Source organism: Buceros rhinoceros, unplaced genomic scaffold (genome assembly GCF_000710305.1).
Source record: "Buceros rhinoceros silvestris isolate BGI_N320 unplaced genomic scaffold, ASM71030v1 scaffold1593, whole genome shotgun sequence".
Lineage (NCBI taxonomy): Eukaryota > Metazoa > Chordata > Aves > Bucerotiformes > Bucerotidae > Buceros > Buceros rhinoceros.
In genome coordinates this window covers 36,901-56,040 of record NW_010401592.1, presented here as the reverse complement: position 1 = coordinate 56,040, position 19,140 = coordinate 36,901, and the positions used below count along the sequence as shown (strand labels likewise).

At 41.1% G+C, this 19,140-nt stretch overlaps 1 protein-coding gene and 1 long non-coding RNA gene across 2 annotated transcripts; both read left to right on the top strand.

The window, feature by feature from the left end:
* Positions 1 to 5,416: 5,416 nt before the first annotated feature.
* GPRC5B (G protein-coupled receptor, class C, group 5, member B) lies at positions 5,417 to 12,572 on the top strand. The gene is made up of 3 exons (XM_010132308.1): positions 5,417 to 6,422; positions 11,028 to 11,140; positions 12,528 to 12,572. The coding sequence occupies exons 1-3, from the start codon at positions 5,417 to 5,419 to the stop codon at positions 12,570 to 12,572; spliced, it is 1,164 nt and encodes a 387-aa protein (XP_010130610.1).
* A 2,225-nt stretch (positions 12,573 to 14,797) lies between these two features.
* LOC104490069 lies at positions 14,798 to 16,138 on the top strand. The gene is made up of 2 exons (XR_727769.1): positions 14,798 to 14,887; positions 14,929 to 16,138. It is a non-coding gene; the product is annotated as an uncharacterized LOC104490069 (long non-coding RNA).
* Positions 16,139 to 19,140: the final 3,002 nt, after the last annotated feature.

Here is a 19,140-nt window from a genome sequence, read left to right as displayed (position 1 = left end):
TCGCCCCCGCGCTCGTCCGCGGACGCGGGGTAGTTGCAGCAAAGCCAGGCACCTCCGGGCTGTGCCCCAGCTCACTCCTGGGCGGGAGCCCAAGGGCAGCGGTAACGGGATCTGGGCCGAGGGGAAGAGCCTCTGTTGGCCCCTCGCTGCTGCTGTGTGGTCCCGCGGCCGGTGGGAGCCCGGCCGGGGTTGTGGGTGCGCAGCGCTGGGTGCAGTGCAGCCCCGCGGAACGGCTGCGCAGCCTTAGCAGTTTGATCTCTAGTTAATAAAAAGCCCTGTCGCTGTCTTACCTCCCCCCAAAGCCAAACGGCGATAGGATTTAGCACTTATGTGCACCCTTTGTTTACACCTGACATAATGTTTATCCCAGGGCTAACAGGATTTCCTGCGTGCTCAATCTAGACGGCTAGGTGGTACAGAGTATCTGTTGTGATACGCTTGCTCTTACCAGCAGTGAGTACCGGTGTTGAGGTCGCAAGACATCAGGTGGAGGAAATCCATCTGTCATGAGGCTGTGAAATGAATAGATACAGTCTGAGAATTAGCAAAGAAAAGGAAACCATTGATTGCTATTGATTACGATCAGCAATTCAGTGAACATCAGGCATTAGAGTCAGAAATATCCAGGCACAGGTGATCTGCAGAATCTGACCAAAGGGGATTGTGAGCACTGAGAACATTAGAAAGACCATTTGATAGTATATTCAGCATTGCGAAGTATTTATACATGAAAGCAGTACTTTTTCTGTGTGTCCTTTTTGGAGCGGGGTCTTGCTGTCTGTAACCGTGTGGCTGTGCATAACATGGTGTATTATTCTAATGCCGGGGATGTCCAAATCACTGCTGTATCGCTGCATACAAAGTACACTTGCACTATTAATTATTATTCTGGAAATACATCTCTTGAGTAGTCTGATCTCAGCTTGGCTGTTGCTGCTCTGTTATCAGTCCTGAAGCTCATTCTTCAGACCTGATCAAAAGGATCTGGCAGAAATCCCGTGTGGTGATTAATTTCTCACTCACTAGCATCTCTCCACAACACTTCATGGTGGGGGTGGTTTGCTTTCAGAAATTGTACGGTGAACCAGCCTTCTGCCTGTGCGTGCAGAGCAGGCTCCCGTTTGTGCTACTACTGCTCTTATTTACTAGTCTGTTTTTTCTTCTCTGTGATTAGATGCATCTTCCGTATCAGATCATTAACATTAGGACTCTAAAATACAGCTAACCATGTACAGCCTAACCTTAAATCTTTGCATGGTTCCAGATTTATTCTTTATGTACCTTCTCTGGCAGTATACAGCAGTATCTGTTTGACCAGATCAGAGATATTTGCAGTCTTTGGTCAGAAGGCTTTAGCCATTGAAAGCCTCATTGATTTTTAACCGTGACAACTTTTTGATGACAACTGAGAGATTTCCTGTTTCTACTTAGTTGCTTGTAATTATACTTTGTACCCACTGGGGCAGCTTTGTGTCTGCCATTTCTGTAGTGATTCCACACCAGATAAATGCAGGGGAATTCACTCCGTTGAAAACAGTGGAGTTACTGCTTGTGATTGAGCGCAGATTTCAGACCAAAAGTTGAGGTCTGATTTTGGAAGCTGTCCTGCTAATTGTTTGCTGCTTTTGACTGAAATCTGTGAGGCTTATTGATTCGTTTTAAGTGCCCGTGATTGTTCTGGGTTCAGGTATGTTGGCTTAACAGTTTTCATGAAGTATAATTTTGGACGGGGATCTGGGGGAAAAAAATATCTTGAGGTGATTTCCTTCTGTATGAACAGTTCCATTCAAGTATGTGGGGATGTACCGGTGACACTTACTGTCCCCGTGCTGGAGTGTTCCTGTGACATTTCTGTACTACTATTGCTGTAGCTTTCTGGTAATAGACGTGAAGTGCCAGTCAGATAGAGCACGATTGTCACTACCGGGAGATTGCGTAACTTTGCTAAGAGCTAATCTAGACATAAAGAGGTAAAAATCCTACTCCCCTGCAGTTACTGAGTTAGGTACCTACTGGCAATAATATGCAGACAGAAGATTTTACTACGAAATCTCAAAAGATGCAGGACTTTGCCATTCTACCCACAACACGGGCTTGGGGAAGATACTGATTTAAAAAAACCCCATATTGATAAAATTCTCTTTTCCAAAACAACTTTTCTGGCAAAAAAGACTTACCTTTAAATTCATTTAATCCATGGTTGCAGCTAACGTTGTGGTATTTCTTTGCCAAATTCGTTGTAACGCACTGTTTTCCCTTGTCTATACGGCTGTCTGAGTTCAGTGCTAGAAAGAGGATTTGGGCTGGTGTCATCTCAGGGGATTGATTATTAACATTGCATTTTTTACCTAGTCAGGCAGAAAAACATAGTAAACAGGTTGCAGAGATGGCTATATTGATAGCAGCGATGAGGCAAAGACTCCTTGTTTGGTGATACCAAGCCCTGCTTGCAAGGTGTGGTGTGGACAGGATCTGGTGTTCAGTGAGACTTACTCGCATCTGGTAGGAATATGATGCCATGCCAGGAATACCTGTCAGCAGTCCTCGAGATTTCTTGGTCGATAGTACAGCTGTCTAGGAGCTTTCTAAGAGAACCACCGTTTATCTCCATCAGCTCTCCTGAAAGTAATTTCACAAACGGAACTGACCTGGGAAAACTCCTCTTGAGATGAACATCTCTGCATTTCTGAATATATAGTTTGGCTGAATTCTCAGTGTATTTTGTCACAGCTTAACTCCTCCTTTCCAAAAGAAACTGCTTCTTCGTGGAGGGGGAAATAATCAAAATTCATTAACCTTCCCTTCCCCCCTCCCAAACACTTCCAAATAGGAAGAGGAAACAAATGATGGGCTGACAATATGACTGCTTACCCATGCAGCACAATCTCCATGGAAACAGACTGTCCTAGAATAGCTCAATCACATGAGGGTTACATGACATGAATAAAGTAACCAGAAAACTGGAAAATATCTTAGAACTGGAGATACTTAACTCGTTACCCCCACGTCTGTGGAGAGTAGCTAATAAACAAAGCTAACTAACCAGCTGAGTACATGCATATCAGAATTTGTAAGTGATAGGATAGTGGAAAATTCATATGATCCTCACCTAAGGGCTCTTTACTGTTTCCAGTTTGGGCAGCATTTAGAATGAAGTTTGATTAATTTTCCAGGTGACCTTGTGCTTCTTGAAATTGGTACTAACGATCTGCAGCATTGTCTTGTATGTCCTAGTGGACTTCCTCTCTGGGGCTCAGCCGGCACTGACCATTGCACGCTTCTTCGGACATTTAGGATACTCTAAAAAGTAAATGCACTAGTTGAAGTAGCAGCTGCCTGTGCAAAGAAGGAATTGCAAAATTACCTTCAGAATGTTTCTGTCAAGTTAATTATGTACTCATAGGGCAAGGAGATTTATTGAGTGTAACCATATTCAATACAAAAATGAATATATTTCACTGATGATTAGTTTTCTGTCTGTAAAGTCGGTGTTTTTAACATGAGTGTTGTGCCAGAGTCATTGAGAAACCTGTTATACAAATCAGATATAAACAAGTAAATATTCTACCAATTCACCATAAGGTAAATTACAATTAGGTAGAAAAAAAAATCATTAGTCATTAGCTGCAGGTCATTGCCTCATTAGAACACTGTAGCCTTTTCAACAGTGCAAGGATAATTTCTATTACCCTTCTCCTGTTTGCCCAATCCCAGATCACATTATTTGTCACAGCTGAGATGAAGTTTTGTAATAAGCTTTTTTTGTCTGTGGCATGAATGAAGCCCATAAGGTCATTACACATTTATATTAGCACATTTGCTCTCTTGGTGCCCCTAATAGGAAACATCATAACTTCCATCATCTGTCTCCTGGCAGGGTCCGAGAACAGCCGGTTGTCATTGCTCAGTGAACGGGGAATGGACATTAGTTTGACGATTGAGATGCTCAAGATGATTTAACTTTGGTCATTACACGTCTGTGCTGCACAGGAAGAAAACCTGTAGTTCTCAGCTGTAAGAGACTCTCTGTGGTGTCAGTCTGTCTCTGTGCACAGTTTTTGTACTGGTTATGACTGATCACGTTCAATACAGCATTGCACTATTACCTTAAACAACTGTCAACTCTCATTCAACTTCTCAGTGTTTTCATTACATGCGTTTGTGATTTATGGGTTGTCTTTAGCTGTGTAATCATTTAGGGCTGTTTGTCTAACTTACAAAAGAGCTACCAGTAGTTCCTCTTCTCCTGGCTTTGTGTCTTAAAACACATTATGTGGGCTGTGTGACTAACATCAGTGCCTGTTTATATGGTTCTTTTCTTCCAAACAAATGGGAGTTTTACTCTGAACATTTTCACACAAGTGAAGGTTAACAGCATCAGGTTTCATATCTGGTACGTGTCATGTTTCCTTCAGACTGCCCTTCCAGGGCAGCTATCGGTGGGGTGGACTGTTCATTTAAAGGTGACATTATTAACAATCTCTTTTGCTCTGCTTTGCTTAATAAAAGTAAATGCCAAAACATGTAACTTTTTAAAGCACCTAACCTGTGTTCTTCCTAAAACTTAAGGTGGGATTCATCCAGGCTTTTGGTCCTGACGGTGGAGTGGGATCTGTTGTGGTCCTAGACAATTTGCCATTGTTCACTGCCTGCATCGGGGAAAGTGATGCTCTGGTTTTTGTTGTTTGTTTCCTTTGAATGGCTGTAGACTTGCTAAGAAGCACAATGAGTCATTCGTTTTGATTAGCTGACTGGTGACACTGCATGTGTGCACCGCTGTCACAGAATATGGGAGTCCTCTCGCCAGCCATTCCCATTTGCAAATGCAATCTAACACCTGGGCTTTGGAAGAGGTTATTATAACTGCCTAGTGACCGAGCGTGAAAACAAGATTTTCCTTCTTAAAAAAAGGCACAATGTTTATGTTTGTGGGACTGTTTGATCATTAAAAAAATAATGGGTTTGCCTCTACCTTTATTCCAGTAAAAGGAGCAAGACTGCGCAACAGTCTAATTCTGCTATAACTTACACTTGGGTCAGGCTCAGTGCAATTTGCACACACTTTAAGCGCCTGGATTTGAACAATAAAGTACTGTAGATACTGTATTACCTTCCTACAGGATAAATAATTTCTTTTGGCTGTGTTTTAGGATATCTGCAGGGGCAGTGTTTGGAAATGTTGTTGTCAATCTGTGCAAACACAGAAATGAGTCAGTCTGCGTTCTGAGTTCCACAGGCAAAAGCAGCTTTCTGGGGGGGTGGCACACACTGGGGGCAGGCCATGCCAGCTGCACATCCAGTGCAGGACACCAGTAAACACGGGCTATTGAAGCAGGCTGTGCTGCCAGTTGCTGTGAGATCCTCCAAAGTGAACTGTAGCTAAACACACAAATATTTTGTTGTCGCAGACAGAAAAATGAAAACCTACCCAGCCCTTGGTTTCCTCCTCCTCTTTGTGATCAGCTATGGCTCTTCTGAAAACTCAAGTACGTCTAGAGGGTGCGGACTGGATCTTCTCCCCCAGTATGTTTACCTGTGCAACCTGGATGCCATCTGGGGAATAGTTGTGGAGGCCGTTGCAGGGGCAGGTGTGCTGACCACGTTACTGCTGATGCTGATTTTGCTGGTGAGGCTGCCCTTCATCAAGGACAAAGAGAAGAAGAGCCCCCTGGGAATGCACTTCCTCTTTCTTTTGGGGACTCTCGGACTGTTTGGGCTGACGTTTGCTTTCATCATCCAAGAAGATGAAACTGTGTGCTCTACCCGAAGGTTTCTGTGGGGAGTTATCTTTGCTTTGTGCTTCTCGTGCTTGCTAGCTCAAGCCTGGAGACTTCGTAGACTAGTTCGACATGGGAAGAGTCCATCTGGCTGGCATCTAGCTGGTGTGGCAATCTGCCTGATGCTCGTTCAGGTCATTATCGCGACCGAGTGGTTAATACTGACAATTGTCAGAGATAACAAGTTGGCCTGCAGCTACGAACCAATGGATTTTGCTATGGCTTTGATTTACGTTATGTTCCTGATGGTATTTACCATGGGATTTTCTCTTTTCACTCTCTGTGGAAAGTTTAAGAAATGGAAGAAAAACGGAGTATGCCTCATTATAACACTTTTCTTTTCCATTCTGATTTGGGTAGCCTGGATGACTATGTACCTCTTTGGTAACGCTGAGCTAAAGAGAAGAGACAAATGGAGTGACCCCACTCTTGCTATTGCACTGGTGTCCAGTGGTTGGGTGTTTGTTATTTTTCATGCCATCCCAGAGGTCCACTGTACCATCCTTCCATCACAGCAGGAAAACACTCCCAATTATTTTGATACTTCGCAGCCAAGGATGCGTGAAACCGCTTTTGAGGAAGATATACAGCTTCCTCGGAGCTACATGGAAAACAAAGCCTTTTCAATGGATGAACATAATGCAGGTAAGAATTTACTATAGAGAACTGTATTTTTCTGTAGTAGCCAAGAAAATCATCTTTATGAGGCATTTTTCAAGTGTTCAAAACAAGGGTCATTACCAATGCCATATTTTGCACACTACATGTGTCCCATTTTCATTAAAATATCACCTAAGGGACAGCGGTGTGGAGGTGTGGGAGGGGGTGGGGGGCTGGGGAGTGGAAAAAAAAGTCAATACAGAAAATACTTGTGCTTGGTTAAAATGATTCTTCTGCATGTTTTGTTTTCATTGTAAAACTGAAAAATTTCAAATGCAAAGCCAACACTGAAAGCCAAAAAAATTCACTGTGGAAAAAATTAGCCTCTATATTAAAATAGTTTAAATGACATTTTTTGTCATTATCAGTTACCAAGATTTAATATGAAACATTTTCCAAAAACACAGGAAAAAAAATTGAATGCTCTATGTTACGAAATGATCAGCCTCTTGAGCAATGAAATAATTATTATTAATTTTATGTCCATTAAATTGGGATTTAGTGCCACTTTGTGACAGTGGGAGGGGGGCAGAATGCAGAGCGTCCTACGGCCAAGTTCAAAGGCGATCTTTGTTCTGAAGGCTTTGACCAGAGCAGAGATAGAGGTTTTGAGGTAGTGGTTGCTTTCCTTATCAGAGCTGTTTGGTGACACAGAAAAATGTGTGATGATACATCATCAGAATTTGCAGTAAAATATTTTTTTAATGATAACCAGAAGGACCAGCAACAACCGGTTGCATAAGAGATCCGAAGCATTGCTGAACTTTTAACCCATATCAGGAAATACAGGGGGGTGCTTCTGTGGCCAGCGACGGGAAGCAGGAGCCGGGTGCTGTTCTGTAGTGCAGGGGGCAGCCTGGTGCCGCCCCACAGCTGGAGGACGGATTTCAGTACTGGTCCCACCGCTCCTCACTCAGTATGAAACTGAGGAGAGGACTTGGGTATCCCAGCCAATAGTTGCCACATTGCTTTGGCAGCCCCCAAAAGGCGGCTTGGGGCACATTGTCCAGGCACTTCACCTTCCTATTCCTCTTTCTGCATCTTTGATTTCTGCTGGGTTTGATGTTTCCTCTGGACGTAGGCCAGACGTGGAGGAAAGCAGCACTCTTGTTTGGCACGCTGTCGGGTCAGGAAGGCATTCTTCCTCTGAGTGTTTTAGCAGGAACTTTAAAGGTCTCCTCTTAGTATGGAAGCTTTGAACAGAAAGGAGTTAAGTTCTGTGAGTGTATACCAAGGGCAGTGGTAAAACAAAAAAAAATTCACATGGATAAAAGCATGGTTGTTTATTACTAATGTTCCAGAGCAGCAGAGGCAGCTTCACAATGGACTCTAAAAGCACTCATACTTTTTTTTTTCTGCCCTCCATCCCTCATTAAATTAATTTCATAGTAACTTTAGTGGCGTCAGTGGAGCTATTTCTGACTAAGGCAAATCTAAGAACAAAACTGGATGTTTCACTCAGTATCACTCCCATTTCTGCATAATTTTAAAAGAGAACTGGAAGCTCCTTTTTGATCTAATCATTCAGGGATTAAGTTTTTTAGTGAAATGGATAGAGATGCAATAGCTATAAAATCATGGTAGTGTCTATTCTAGCACAGTTTGTGTTCTGTTTTAATCCCTCTGAATCTTCCACAGCACAATACAAAATAGATTTATTTACCTGATGCCCTTATTAATATTATCATAACAAATGCACGTCATCCCCGTTCCTATGGCTTGTGGCAGCAGGCCACATACATTTTCAATAAACCAAAGCAGATTCCTGTGCAGTAGTTCTTTAAATACAGACTTCAGGCAACAGGGTTTGGAGACAAAACTTCCTAGTATGGTAGAGACTTAAAGTAAATACAGCTGGTCTATTCAAGTCACACGCAGGGCTGCTGAAGCGTTCACTGAAGTCACTGGCTGTATGATGGCTGGCAGTGGCTAAGCACCTGGAGTCGGTGAGCAGTTGGCTCTGTGCAGGTACGTAGACAATGCTCTCTTCTTTTAGTCATTTAATTAAGCTCAAGTCAAGAGCTGATCACTGAGAGTTAGGAATTAAAGGAAGGGTTCTTTCTTCAGTGGTACTTAGGAATGACGTTTAAGAATCTAAGATCTCCTGGTGGTAAAATTTTGGAAGACATGATAACCAGAAACCACCTCTTTGTTCCCTGACTGTAACATTTGTTTTCACTACGTAGTTACCTTTAAACAGAAAACATGCTTGAATAACCACATTTTCCATTAATTCTTGTTATTTCCATTAATACTTGTACAAGGTCATTTAGTAATTTTGCTCTCTTTTAGATTTTAAGTAGCATCTTAAGAATCTGAGCAACCTTTAAACTGTAGGTTCAAACAAGCATATGTTCTTCTGGTTTCTTTCTTAGCAAATGCAGCTCTGAGTTACACATAACAACAAAAGCTGTTCTATTCCAGGAATATTAAGCATTAATAAACCAAAACTACTTTAAAGTCAGGCATTTAAATATAATTTAAACAACATACTAATCTGAGACGTTAATATTCATAGGATAGATAACTTGAAATATGTACTTAAAAGAGTTATTTTCATACCTGTGTCTTGTAAAAATGTTAGTAAAGTATTTAGAAACGCTGGAAGAAGGCAGCTTGAAGGAATTTTCTCTGGACGTGCAGTGCACGCTAGCAGGGCAACTTTAGTAAGGCAAAGAGAGTTTGCCTTATACATGAAAAATCTGGATGTGAAATGTAGAATGCTACAGCTGTCAAGAAACCCAAGCCTAAGCAGCTCTGGTACTCACTGAATTTCATGTAATAGCTTATAGCACTACAAGTTTCCCTCAGAGCCAATGCCTAAAAACAAAGGTAACACAATTTAAAATAGGTGTTAAAAGGAGACTGACACGACATTGCCTCAGATCTTCTTGGCGCTACTCTTTTTAACCTATACGTACTCTGCACATGTATTTAATAGTAATGGAAAAGTACAAGGGAAAATGGTAAAACGGGTATGAGAAAAAAATTCCAAGTGAGTACTTTGTCCACAAACCTCGCCTGCAATTCTCATGTTAAAAGAATTTTAGACTTATTGCAATAACAGGGAAAGAAAATTTAGCAACATGAAATCCAATTGACTGGCTCTTTCAGATAACTTTGAAATTACCATGGAAATTTTGTGTAGATATTGTGTGTACGTGTCAGTATTTTAATGATAATATGCATTATAAAGAGATGGGTTTTTTCTTTATGTGTACTAGCAAATACCAGTGCAATCATTTGTGTTTAATACACAATTAAAAAGCCAAACTACAAAGAAAGAATAGTACTGACCCTGAAGTGGTTAAACATAAAAAAATACATAATTCTAATTTAGGCATTTTCATCTTTTGTTCTCCCAGAGTTCTGCAAAAATACCTAATTTTAAAATACAGAGCAATTGAGGGGCTGTGTGTATCTGGAGTCAACAGTGCAGGATTTTTAAATGTCTGTGCTAAGTCAATACTGTGCACAACTCCCAGAGAGAGGAGGAGCAGTGGGCAGGGGACAGCATATGGCAGAGGATCCATTTATATCTTGCTCCACACAGTGCAACTATTTAAAATCCTGGCTTCATTAAAGTCTACGCTGAAATTCTTGTAAACTTAAACTCATTCACAATTTCAGCCAGAGAGCGTAGAATTGTAATTTGAATTAAATCTAAGAGAAATTCTCCCCCCAGGTGCCTGAAGGAGGGGTGTTTCTATTTACCAGCTCACAGATGAGTATTGCCTCTTGTAACCACACAATTTATCTCAGGATAAATGAGCTCTGTTCCCTGGCCACATCGGAATTCAGTGAAGCCATTATTTATCCCCAAAGTGAAAAGAGAGTTTGTGTGTGCCAATTCCCGGACCGTTTCAGAGAGAAAGGAGCATGTCCCTAACTATGTGTATCTCTTCTTCAGAATATACATCTCAAATCCAAACTTGTGCTAAAATGGAGAGACCGATGTATTTCTAGTATAAACTTTCAGAAGGACAGTCAGAATCTTCTCTTTTGCTTCAGTCAATTGCCATGATTAAGCTTTTCAAAAGCAGTATTTACTTCATGTTTCTAGTTTCTCAGAGTAAATATAATCTGAAACATCTGGAAAATCCTTATACACTAGTCATGCTGAAGTAATGCTCAGGGGGGTTGTGCATGCTTACTGGCTCGAGCAACGTTTTGGATCCCTGTCCTCTGAATTTGATAGAAAGCAAAATGTAAGGTCATTTTACTTAACCCCACAGTATCCAGATGAACACAGAAAGCCCTTCGCCAAATACATTGTGCAAGGTACATCAAAGGTTCGGCAGCTCCTACTGAAATGAGATTAAGCAAACTTCAAAAATTTGGTTCCACTAATTTTTTTCCCATTCCGCAGCAACCAGTTAATTCTATGTAAAACTGACTCTTCTGAGATCCACTCCCGACTATGTAAGAAACCGTTCTGTTCAAAGGCAATGTGAAAACTGGTGTGGCAGCATTAAAATGAGTGGCAGAGTTCCCAGTAACGAAACTGGAGGCAAGATACTTTTATGATTTCAAAGGAGAAGGGCAGCATGAATGGTGTTCCTAAGAACGATCTCTCTTTTCTAAACGCAGCGCTAAGAACGGCAGGATTTCGAAACGGCAGTTTGGGAAGCCGACCTAGTGCTCCTTTTAGAAGCAATGTTTATCAGCCAACTGAGATGGCAGTTGTGCTAAATGGTGGGACTGTAAGTATCAAAATGTGATGATTTAAGAAATCTTTGATGTGCACTGATATAGACAACCACTGCTAACGGAAAAAACTGCTTTTAGCTTAGTCGCAGCAGGGGGGAAAGCTATAAATGAAAATTCAGGCAGCAAATACGCATGTACCGCTTCCCTTTCCTCTAGAACATACAAAGTATTTTGCATTTCTTTACTTGGCCATTGACATTTTGCGGTGTAGCTTGAGTGAACCAAGTTCTCTGTTGAGACGACATGTTCAGTGGCCCTTTCAAATTAAATTTGTGTTAAGATATTTAACTAACTATTAAGTGACACAATTTATAACTTGTTTTTTTTCAAGATGATGTGAGTCGCATAAATGCTTACAGGCCAGTACAGTACTTTAAGTAAGAATTGTTGTTGCAGACAGTGGTGGTCTCTCACGTATCTCCCATTTTCTTGTCCAATGTGTGTGATCCTTTGTAAGTCACAGATGCGTACATCTCTGGGAAAGGGATTCAGAAGAGAGGAATAGAGAATATTTTAATGTTAATGGCATTGATTTTTCTTTCTTAGACAGTGGTTTGGCATGCCATTCTTTGATAGACCTGGTTTTTTGCAGCCTGGTTGTTGGAAGAATGGCTTAGTGATCTGATGGCAAACACTTTCTAATGTGTAATTCCATGATGTAATTTGCACTTGAAGACATTTCATATAGCAGGCACACTATGGAAAAAGAAGAATTTTCATCCCCATATTTTTCATGCATACCTACATGCTTCTTAAAAATCTACCCATGAGCCAGTTTATACTCATATGAGTTGGGTTTTCTTTATTTTGAATCATGAGCTGATTCCATAACTCAACCTCTACATTTAAAGCCAAATAATGAGAACTGATTGCAGGTCTCTTTTTGTTTTTAAATAAGTAAGGTTTTGGCTGATTTTAGAGAACAAGAGGGACTAGACATAAGGATTCTCCTGTGCGGGTGAGGCGGTGGGAAACACACCAACCTGAATAAAATGAAAAGGCTTGTGCTTTGCTGTCAGTAACGAAGAGCACCCATCTGATCTCTGGATTCATCTATGCCTGTGTTTTCTGAAACCCGACTGTGCAGCTCAGGGAACAGGCAGTTTAAGGGTGTGAAGCCAGAGAATTTGTTCTGGGTTTTGTTTGTTTGTTTGTTTTGCTTTGTTTTGTTTTGAGATGGATACAAAGCTTAACGGAGAACATCAGACAGTAAAAAGAGATTAATGTGTGCATATAGTTATGTACTGTGTGGGTGGAAGAGGAGTTGCTTTGTATCCCTTGACTCTGGAACCGCTGTCTGGAAAGCTGTCATGTACATGATAACACTGATTTTTGAACAGACAGATCTCTCAGTTACGGGTTTATTATCCTTATTTGCAGATACCAACTGCTCCGCCAAGTTACACTGGACGACACCTCTGGTGAAAGGCTGTAGGCTGTAGAGAGTAAGCATCCTTGTTGCAGATGTTGTTCCCTGGCAGTGTGTCTTTGAGGGAGGAATCCATAACAGTACCAGAACAAAGCAACAGAACATCCAGGAGCTTTTGAAATCCTATAGAGGATTTTGTCTAAATGTGAACACCACTGAACTGATAATTGAAAAAAAAAATTGTAAAATTGAAGCTAAATCTAATTTAAAATGGCAGTAGGCACACCTTAAATTGGAAGAGAGGGATATTGTATCCTGAAATGTAAGATATTCTCTTGTCTGTACCTAGTGTGCGAGGCCAGCCTGTTTTTGTTGGTTGCCAGTTGCTTGCAAAATACCCTCCTCTCACCTAAACTTAATGTTGTCACAAGAGATTGCCAGTGCAGTGTGAAAACATGCAGGATTTCTTTCCATTTTGCTCCTCTTCCCTTCATTTCAAATGTCATGAGAAGTACCTTGTTTGCTTCATTATCTAGCTGTACTCTACAGTCACGTAGCAGGGTGTGAGGTCAAGCCACCCCGTGGCACCTAAATTACCAGGAGACTGTAGGCTGATTCTCTTCTCTTCAAAACGCTGGTGAAGGAAGTGCAGCTCTGGAGGGGTGACAGATCTGTGCATGTTTCATGCGAGTTACAGAGCTTCTTGAGGCAGAGAGAAAAAGAGTAGGTCCAGCACAGAGGCAGCTCTCCTCAGCCTCGTGGGATTGATTCCCTGTTATTCCACCCTCAACCCTGGGCGTGAGCACAGAGCTGCGTGCTCTCCTGTCTCCTGCAGACGCAGCCGTGAAGTGAAATGTTGGAGGAGTATACTTTTGCAAAGACTTAGCTGGGGAGAGAACGTGACCCGAGTTTGCCGGAAGGCGTCCGTGGTGGTGGTGGATTAAAGGCAGCCCGCAGTAGTGCCCGAGACAGCCTGTTCTGCTGGGCTGTCTCAGCGAGCAGGAGAGCGGTGGCAGCTGAGAAGTACTGACCACCCTTCAGGAGACCCTCAGCAGCAGAGAAGGTCAAGACCTCCCTTTCTAATCCCTGTTCATATGAGTAGTCCCCTTGACTGCAGTCGTTTGTGCATTTAAACGTGGATGTGCATTCTAGTGCCTAGCTAGTAGAATCTCCCTGCTGGAGGTGGTTTGTTGTTGTTTTTGGTTTTTTAAGGTGGTTTCTTCTCTACACCTTCCCTCCACTTTTTTGAGTTGATCTACGGCAGAGTTTCTCAAAGCTTTTTATCTTTGTTTTCTCCAGGTTATTTAAAAGGTTCCCATTGCCCATTGTTTGTGCCATGATTTTTCATTCTGTTTAAGCAATCATTCCTTTATTTAACATTTAATACATATCGGACATTGAAAACATTGTATCCTCACTGTTTGGCCAACGTTAATCTTAGTTTTCCTCAGTACTAAAAGCTAATTGTTTTTACTTGAGGGCATAGGAAACGTATAACAATTAAACTTTGCATACGCTGTAATAAAAAGATATATTTTCAAACTAAAAAAAATATAATGTACAAATAACTGAATAGCTTAGTAGCTTCACAGAAAGAAGTTACTTGCTGTATATTGCAAAAGAAAGACAAGCTTTTTATTTTTCAAGAGTCTTCCTGGTTCTTCATGTACCTCCATTTCTACTGAATTAGGAACCTAGTCCTGCAGACTTGTACTCCCACGAGTAGTGCCACCGACTCCAGTAGGTCTGCCTACAGGTACAGAGGCTGCCAGGCCAGTCCCTAAGTGTTGCACACAGATATATACCTGTATATATATATGGAAAAATATATATTGCCATTCTTGCCATGATCATCTTATGGGGTTTTATTTCAAAGCCCTTCTCTCCCAGAAGCAATGTTTTTCTGTCATGCATGATAAAGGAGCATGTTAACTCCCCCCTGCCCTTCCCTCCTCGAGGCAAAGGAAGCATGTGCTTGGTTTAGGGATTGCTTATTTTATTTCGTAAGTAACTAGATGGCCTTAGTAACCTTAGTAGGGTAGGGGTGGATATTGCATGCTATCCAGCGACTTACTTAGAAATACATTTTGCTTGTTTTAAGCAACACTTTGATCAAATAAGACAGTACCTAAGATAATGGAAGTTACCCAGAAGATACATCATTTGGAACACCAAAAAACCTGTTACCATCACTTGCCTGCAGAGTTTTGCTTTTAAAAAACAATTATAAAACCCCCTCATAAAACTCTGTTGTAAAACATATAAGATGACCATGGCATAAATGGTAGGACAGCTTTCTTTTTAAGTTTATCATGCTACAACCAAGACTTACGAATTACAATACACATTTTACAGACCTTGGACAAAATCTGTACAAGATAATAGTTATCTCAATAAACTTTCTTTTCTTTTTCTAGACGTGACTGAGTTGATAAATAGAGTTCCCAATCCTGCTCCTGGTGAAGGTGTTTGGAATTTGAGGCCTTATGCAAAGACATGGCCAGATCCTACATACTGCTACTCACGTGACTAGTCTCATTGGGTTAGTCATGTGGGCTACTCACAAAACTAAAAACTAGCAGGATTGGGTTTCATTTGTGGTGGTGAAGGTGTGGCAATAGATTAGGAGGGTCTTTATTTTCCAACTTTACACAATTAGTAATGAGCAACTTTTTTTTTTTTTTTGTAAGTCACTAGTCTGTGATGTAAAATGCCCCAAATAAAATGGTGATTGAAGAAAGGCACCTTTATGTTAACTTATATTTTTGTTACAGTAAACAGATTGTTTACTTTTGCCTTTTATGAAAGTTATCTAGAATGTAGAGCATCTGTGAACAACTTAAAAAGTAAGTAAGCACAAGCCTTTTGCAGTTCAGTTAATTATAATTAGCTTTTATGCTATAAAAGCTACCATGTTGTCCCTTGATGGTTATGTGCTCCTGGTGTTTCCATGCAGAAAAATGAAATCTTAGAGCATCTGAAAACACTATCACTGAAGCAAGATTTATAATAACTGGCTTTTGATGAATGGCTGGAAAAAAGTTCAAAGCCATACTTTACAGATCCTGTCCTGCTTTCAGATGAGATGAGAGTGTTTGACACTTGCCAGAAAACACGTGCTGTCTTCAGAAGAACACTCTTAATATAGTTGTTTCTATAAACAAGCTACGTGAAATACTATAGAACTAGACGGGCTGATTTTAGTCTGAACAGACATCTTGGTGGGCTTTGTTTGAGCTTGATGCCTTGAGTCTAACCAAAGGCCATGCAAAAGGGAGCATTGTAGCTTTTATAATAAAACAATTGGATTATTCTACCAACTGACAGGATTACAAAGCAGGTGCTTTTTATTAATTGATAAGAGCTAAGGCTCATTTTTGATAGATAATATATATTTATTAAATGTATTAATGTGTGTTTTATAACGTACCCTTTTTTCCGCTGACTGTTGCATACTGGTATCTTATAAGAACATCTTTAAAGGATTTTCAAGACAATCAATGTGTACCATGATGACTGTACATAAGTATACAAAACTACAAAGGTTGTAAAGCATGGGCAAATGTTTTATTTTCAAAATGCTGTTCTTAACGAGAATAAAGGCTTTACTATTTACTTACAATGTTTGTGTTAACTTGGTGTTAAAATTTTTCCACTGCAATACGCTAGTGGTGCTACAGTCAGCACTGTCCTGTGGTGATACCATGGGTGCAATTCTGCAAGATAAGCTAAGTTAAACTCAAGGAAACTGGCTCCTAGAGGCTAGGGCTACCTTCCTCCACCTTTGGCCACACTCCCACATGTACCCTTAGCTCTGGCACCTACCAATCCCATGGTGAGCCAGTCAAGGAGCTGAGCAGCCAAACTCTTAACGCTACTAGTGATATTTTTTTTCCCAGCTGGCTCAGCAGTTTCCTGTACTGTCTGAATTGCTAATGCATGTGAAAAGGAGGGGATAGAATCATACAGCTGCGGTTGAATAATGCAGGTTGAGGGTTTTTCCTTCAAATGGTTCAATCTTCCTGATCTGATGCATCACAAACCAGGAAAAAAATGAGGGGTGGGTACTGGTGTAACAGTGAAGACAAAGTCTGTGTAAGTGATGGAAGAAATCTCGTTGAACCACAGCAAGAGCTAGATGATATCTCTGTTTTACCATGCTTTCACTGAAAACAAGTAGACCTTTGTTTGACTTGTATGGAATGTAGTAGTAGAACTGCAAATATTTTCTCTAATTGTGAAATAATAAAGACCTAACTAGGACTCTGACAAGACTGAATTAAAAATACTGAGGGCTCCTTAGTAGGGGGCCCACTCTGATTGTTATTCTGCTCGCACCTTATGTAAGTAAGTACACATACACAAGATCGCTGAAAATGCCATCACTGTGATCTTGGTTTTGCACTTCCTCAGCACATGTGCTAAGTGACAACAAAAGGGCCTTTGACTTTTTTCCCCTGCAGAAATGCAGAGCAACCCTAGCTCTCGTTACCTTCAGCTGGAATTGCAGAGGCACAGTGTTTCGGAACATTAGACCATTATGAAGAGAGGCTGGATTTGTGTAAATGGTCACAACTCTGCAGAAGGCAGTGAAGCTGCTCCAGCCTATACTAAATGAAGATTTTTGCCTTAGCTTTAACGCTTGCCTGCATGTGGGTTTTAGCCCATTTATTTCATCCAGAGTTTTGTCCCTGTCAGAGAAGCTTGCATGTGAGCATTCGGGAACACAAGATAAACACTGACTCAAATTTTTTGGCTAAATGTGCACAATTCCATCTGTTTTAACAGAATTGTGCTCATTTGAACTAGGACTGAATTTTGTCTTGGCATGCTGGGTCTTTACATAATTTCCCCTTGGTTTACAACACCCCACGTGTAAAACTGTAATGCTAAGAGTGTTTCTAAATCAGTACTGCAAAGTTTAGTCCATGTCTTTTGTGAAACTGGTGAGAAAACCAAGATTGAGATGTTGAATGATTTTGTATGTGTTCTTCTGAGTCTTCCAATTTGCTTCCCACTACAACCATACAAAATAAAACATTAAATACTTTCCAAAACATCCACAGAAATAAAAGAAGTAAACATCCATGCTTCCACAGCAAATACTCTGCTGTTCAATAACTAAATAAAAATCCCCCACCCAACCCAGAAGACCTATTTCTCCTATGCATGGCATTTTTTTTTGCTACACAGTTCCCAGTGCCATCTGTGGGAGTTGTGCCTGTGGAGCTGAGGGCAGTTGTTTGCTGGTAAGAAGTTACTGGATTGTTAAAAAAAAAAAAAAAAAGCAGCTCTTTGAGGGTTTTGCTTTGAAGAATTTTCAATTAGAAGTCAGCAATGAAGTCATACAGTTCACCTAGCACATAAATATATTTTTGTCATTTAGGACAACAAGCAAGGTCAATAAAGAATAGTTTTTCTATGTCTCAGTGGAAAGAAGAATGTTATCCATGTGATTGCAAAGGGTCTGCCAAATGGGAAAAATCAGTCAAACAAAAAGCAAAGGGTTGCTTTCTGGAGTAAACAATTCTAAATGAACAAAAGCTCTACATAAAAGTAAAATGTCCCACCCCCTGGTGAAAGCTGTTTTCAAAGCTCTGTATTCTTTCAGAGTGCTGTAATACAGATTAACCTAATGTTTTTCTTTTGCTGATACAACAGTCTGGTTCCTCAGTCCACTTCTGTGATTTCAGCTGTCATATCCCCTTCTTAATATTTTAATACTTTACAAACTGCCTTTTAACTTATAAAGATAAAAATCTGTTTTTCTGATCCCTACACTTCAGAAGATGCATCTGCACACCTTTCACATCAAGCGAGTTTGTTGGGAGATTTATATATAAAAGTTACGCTAGAGGCAAAGGCGGCCACATAAGCCCCAGAATTCCTCTCTGCACATGCAGTTTCAGGAGACCTTAGTTACCCTTCCAAGGACTGCGTCTGAAAACCAGCAAACCAAACCCTCCTGGTATGTACCTGGAATACTGGGCTGCAACATGCCCATGTGCTAATTTAAGGTGCTCAATGTGCAACCAACCTGAAAGATCTCAGCTCCCAGGAAACATACAGGAAAAGTGATGTGTGACCATGGGAAATGCAGACAGAACCTTCAAAACCCACAACACGACTGCAGCGGCAGGATACACGCGCTGTCCTACAATGGTCAAGGCAGTGTGTGCCCAGTGCCTTGCTGGCACAAGACGCTTCTGGACTGTAGGGTTTTTGGTTGTACAGCTGGTAAGGACAAAAATCAGCGTGAATTAAATAGCCCCTGTGACTATGAACGTCCCACATACAAAATACTACTAACTGTTGCTCTGAACTTTATCATAGAATCACAGAATGCTTTGGGTTGGAAGGGACCTTCACAGGTCATCATCCAGTCCAGTCCCCTGCAGTGAGCAGGGGCATCTTCAACTAGAGGAGGTTGCCCAGAGCCCCATCCAGCCTGGCCTTGAATGTTCCCAGGGATGGGGCATCTACCACCTCTCTGGGCAACATGGGCCAGGGTCTCACCACTCTCAGCATAAAAAAATGTCTTCTTTAAATCTAGTCTAAAGCTCCACTCTTTTAGTTTAAAACCATCACCCCTTGTCCTGTCACAACAGCTCCTGTTGAAAAAAC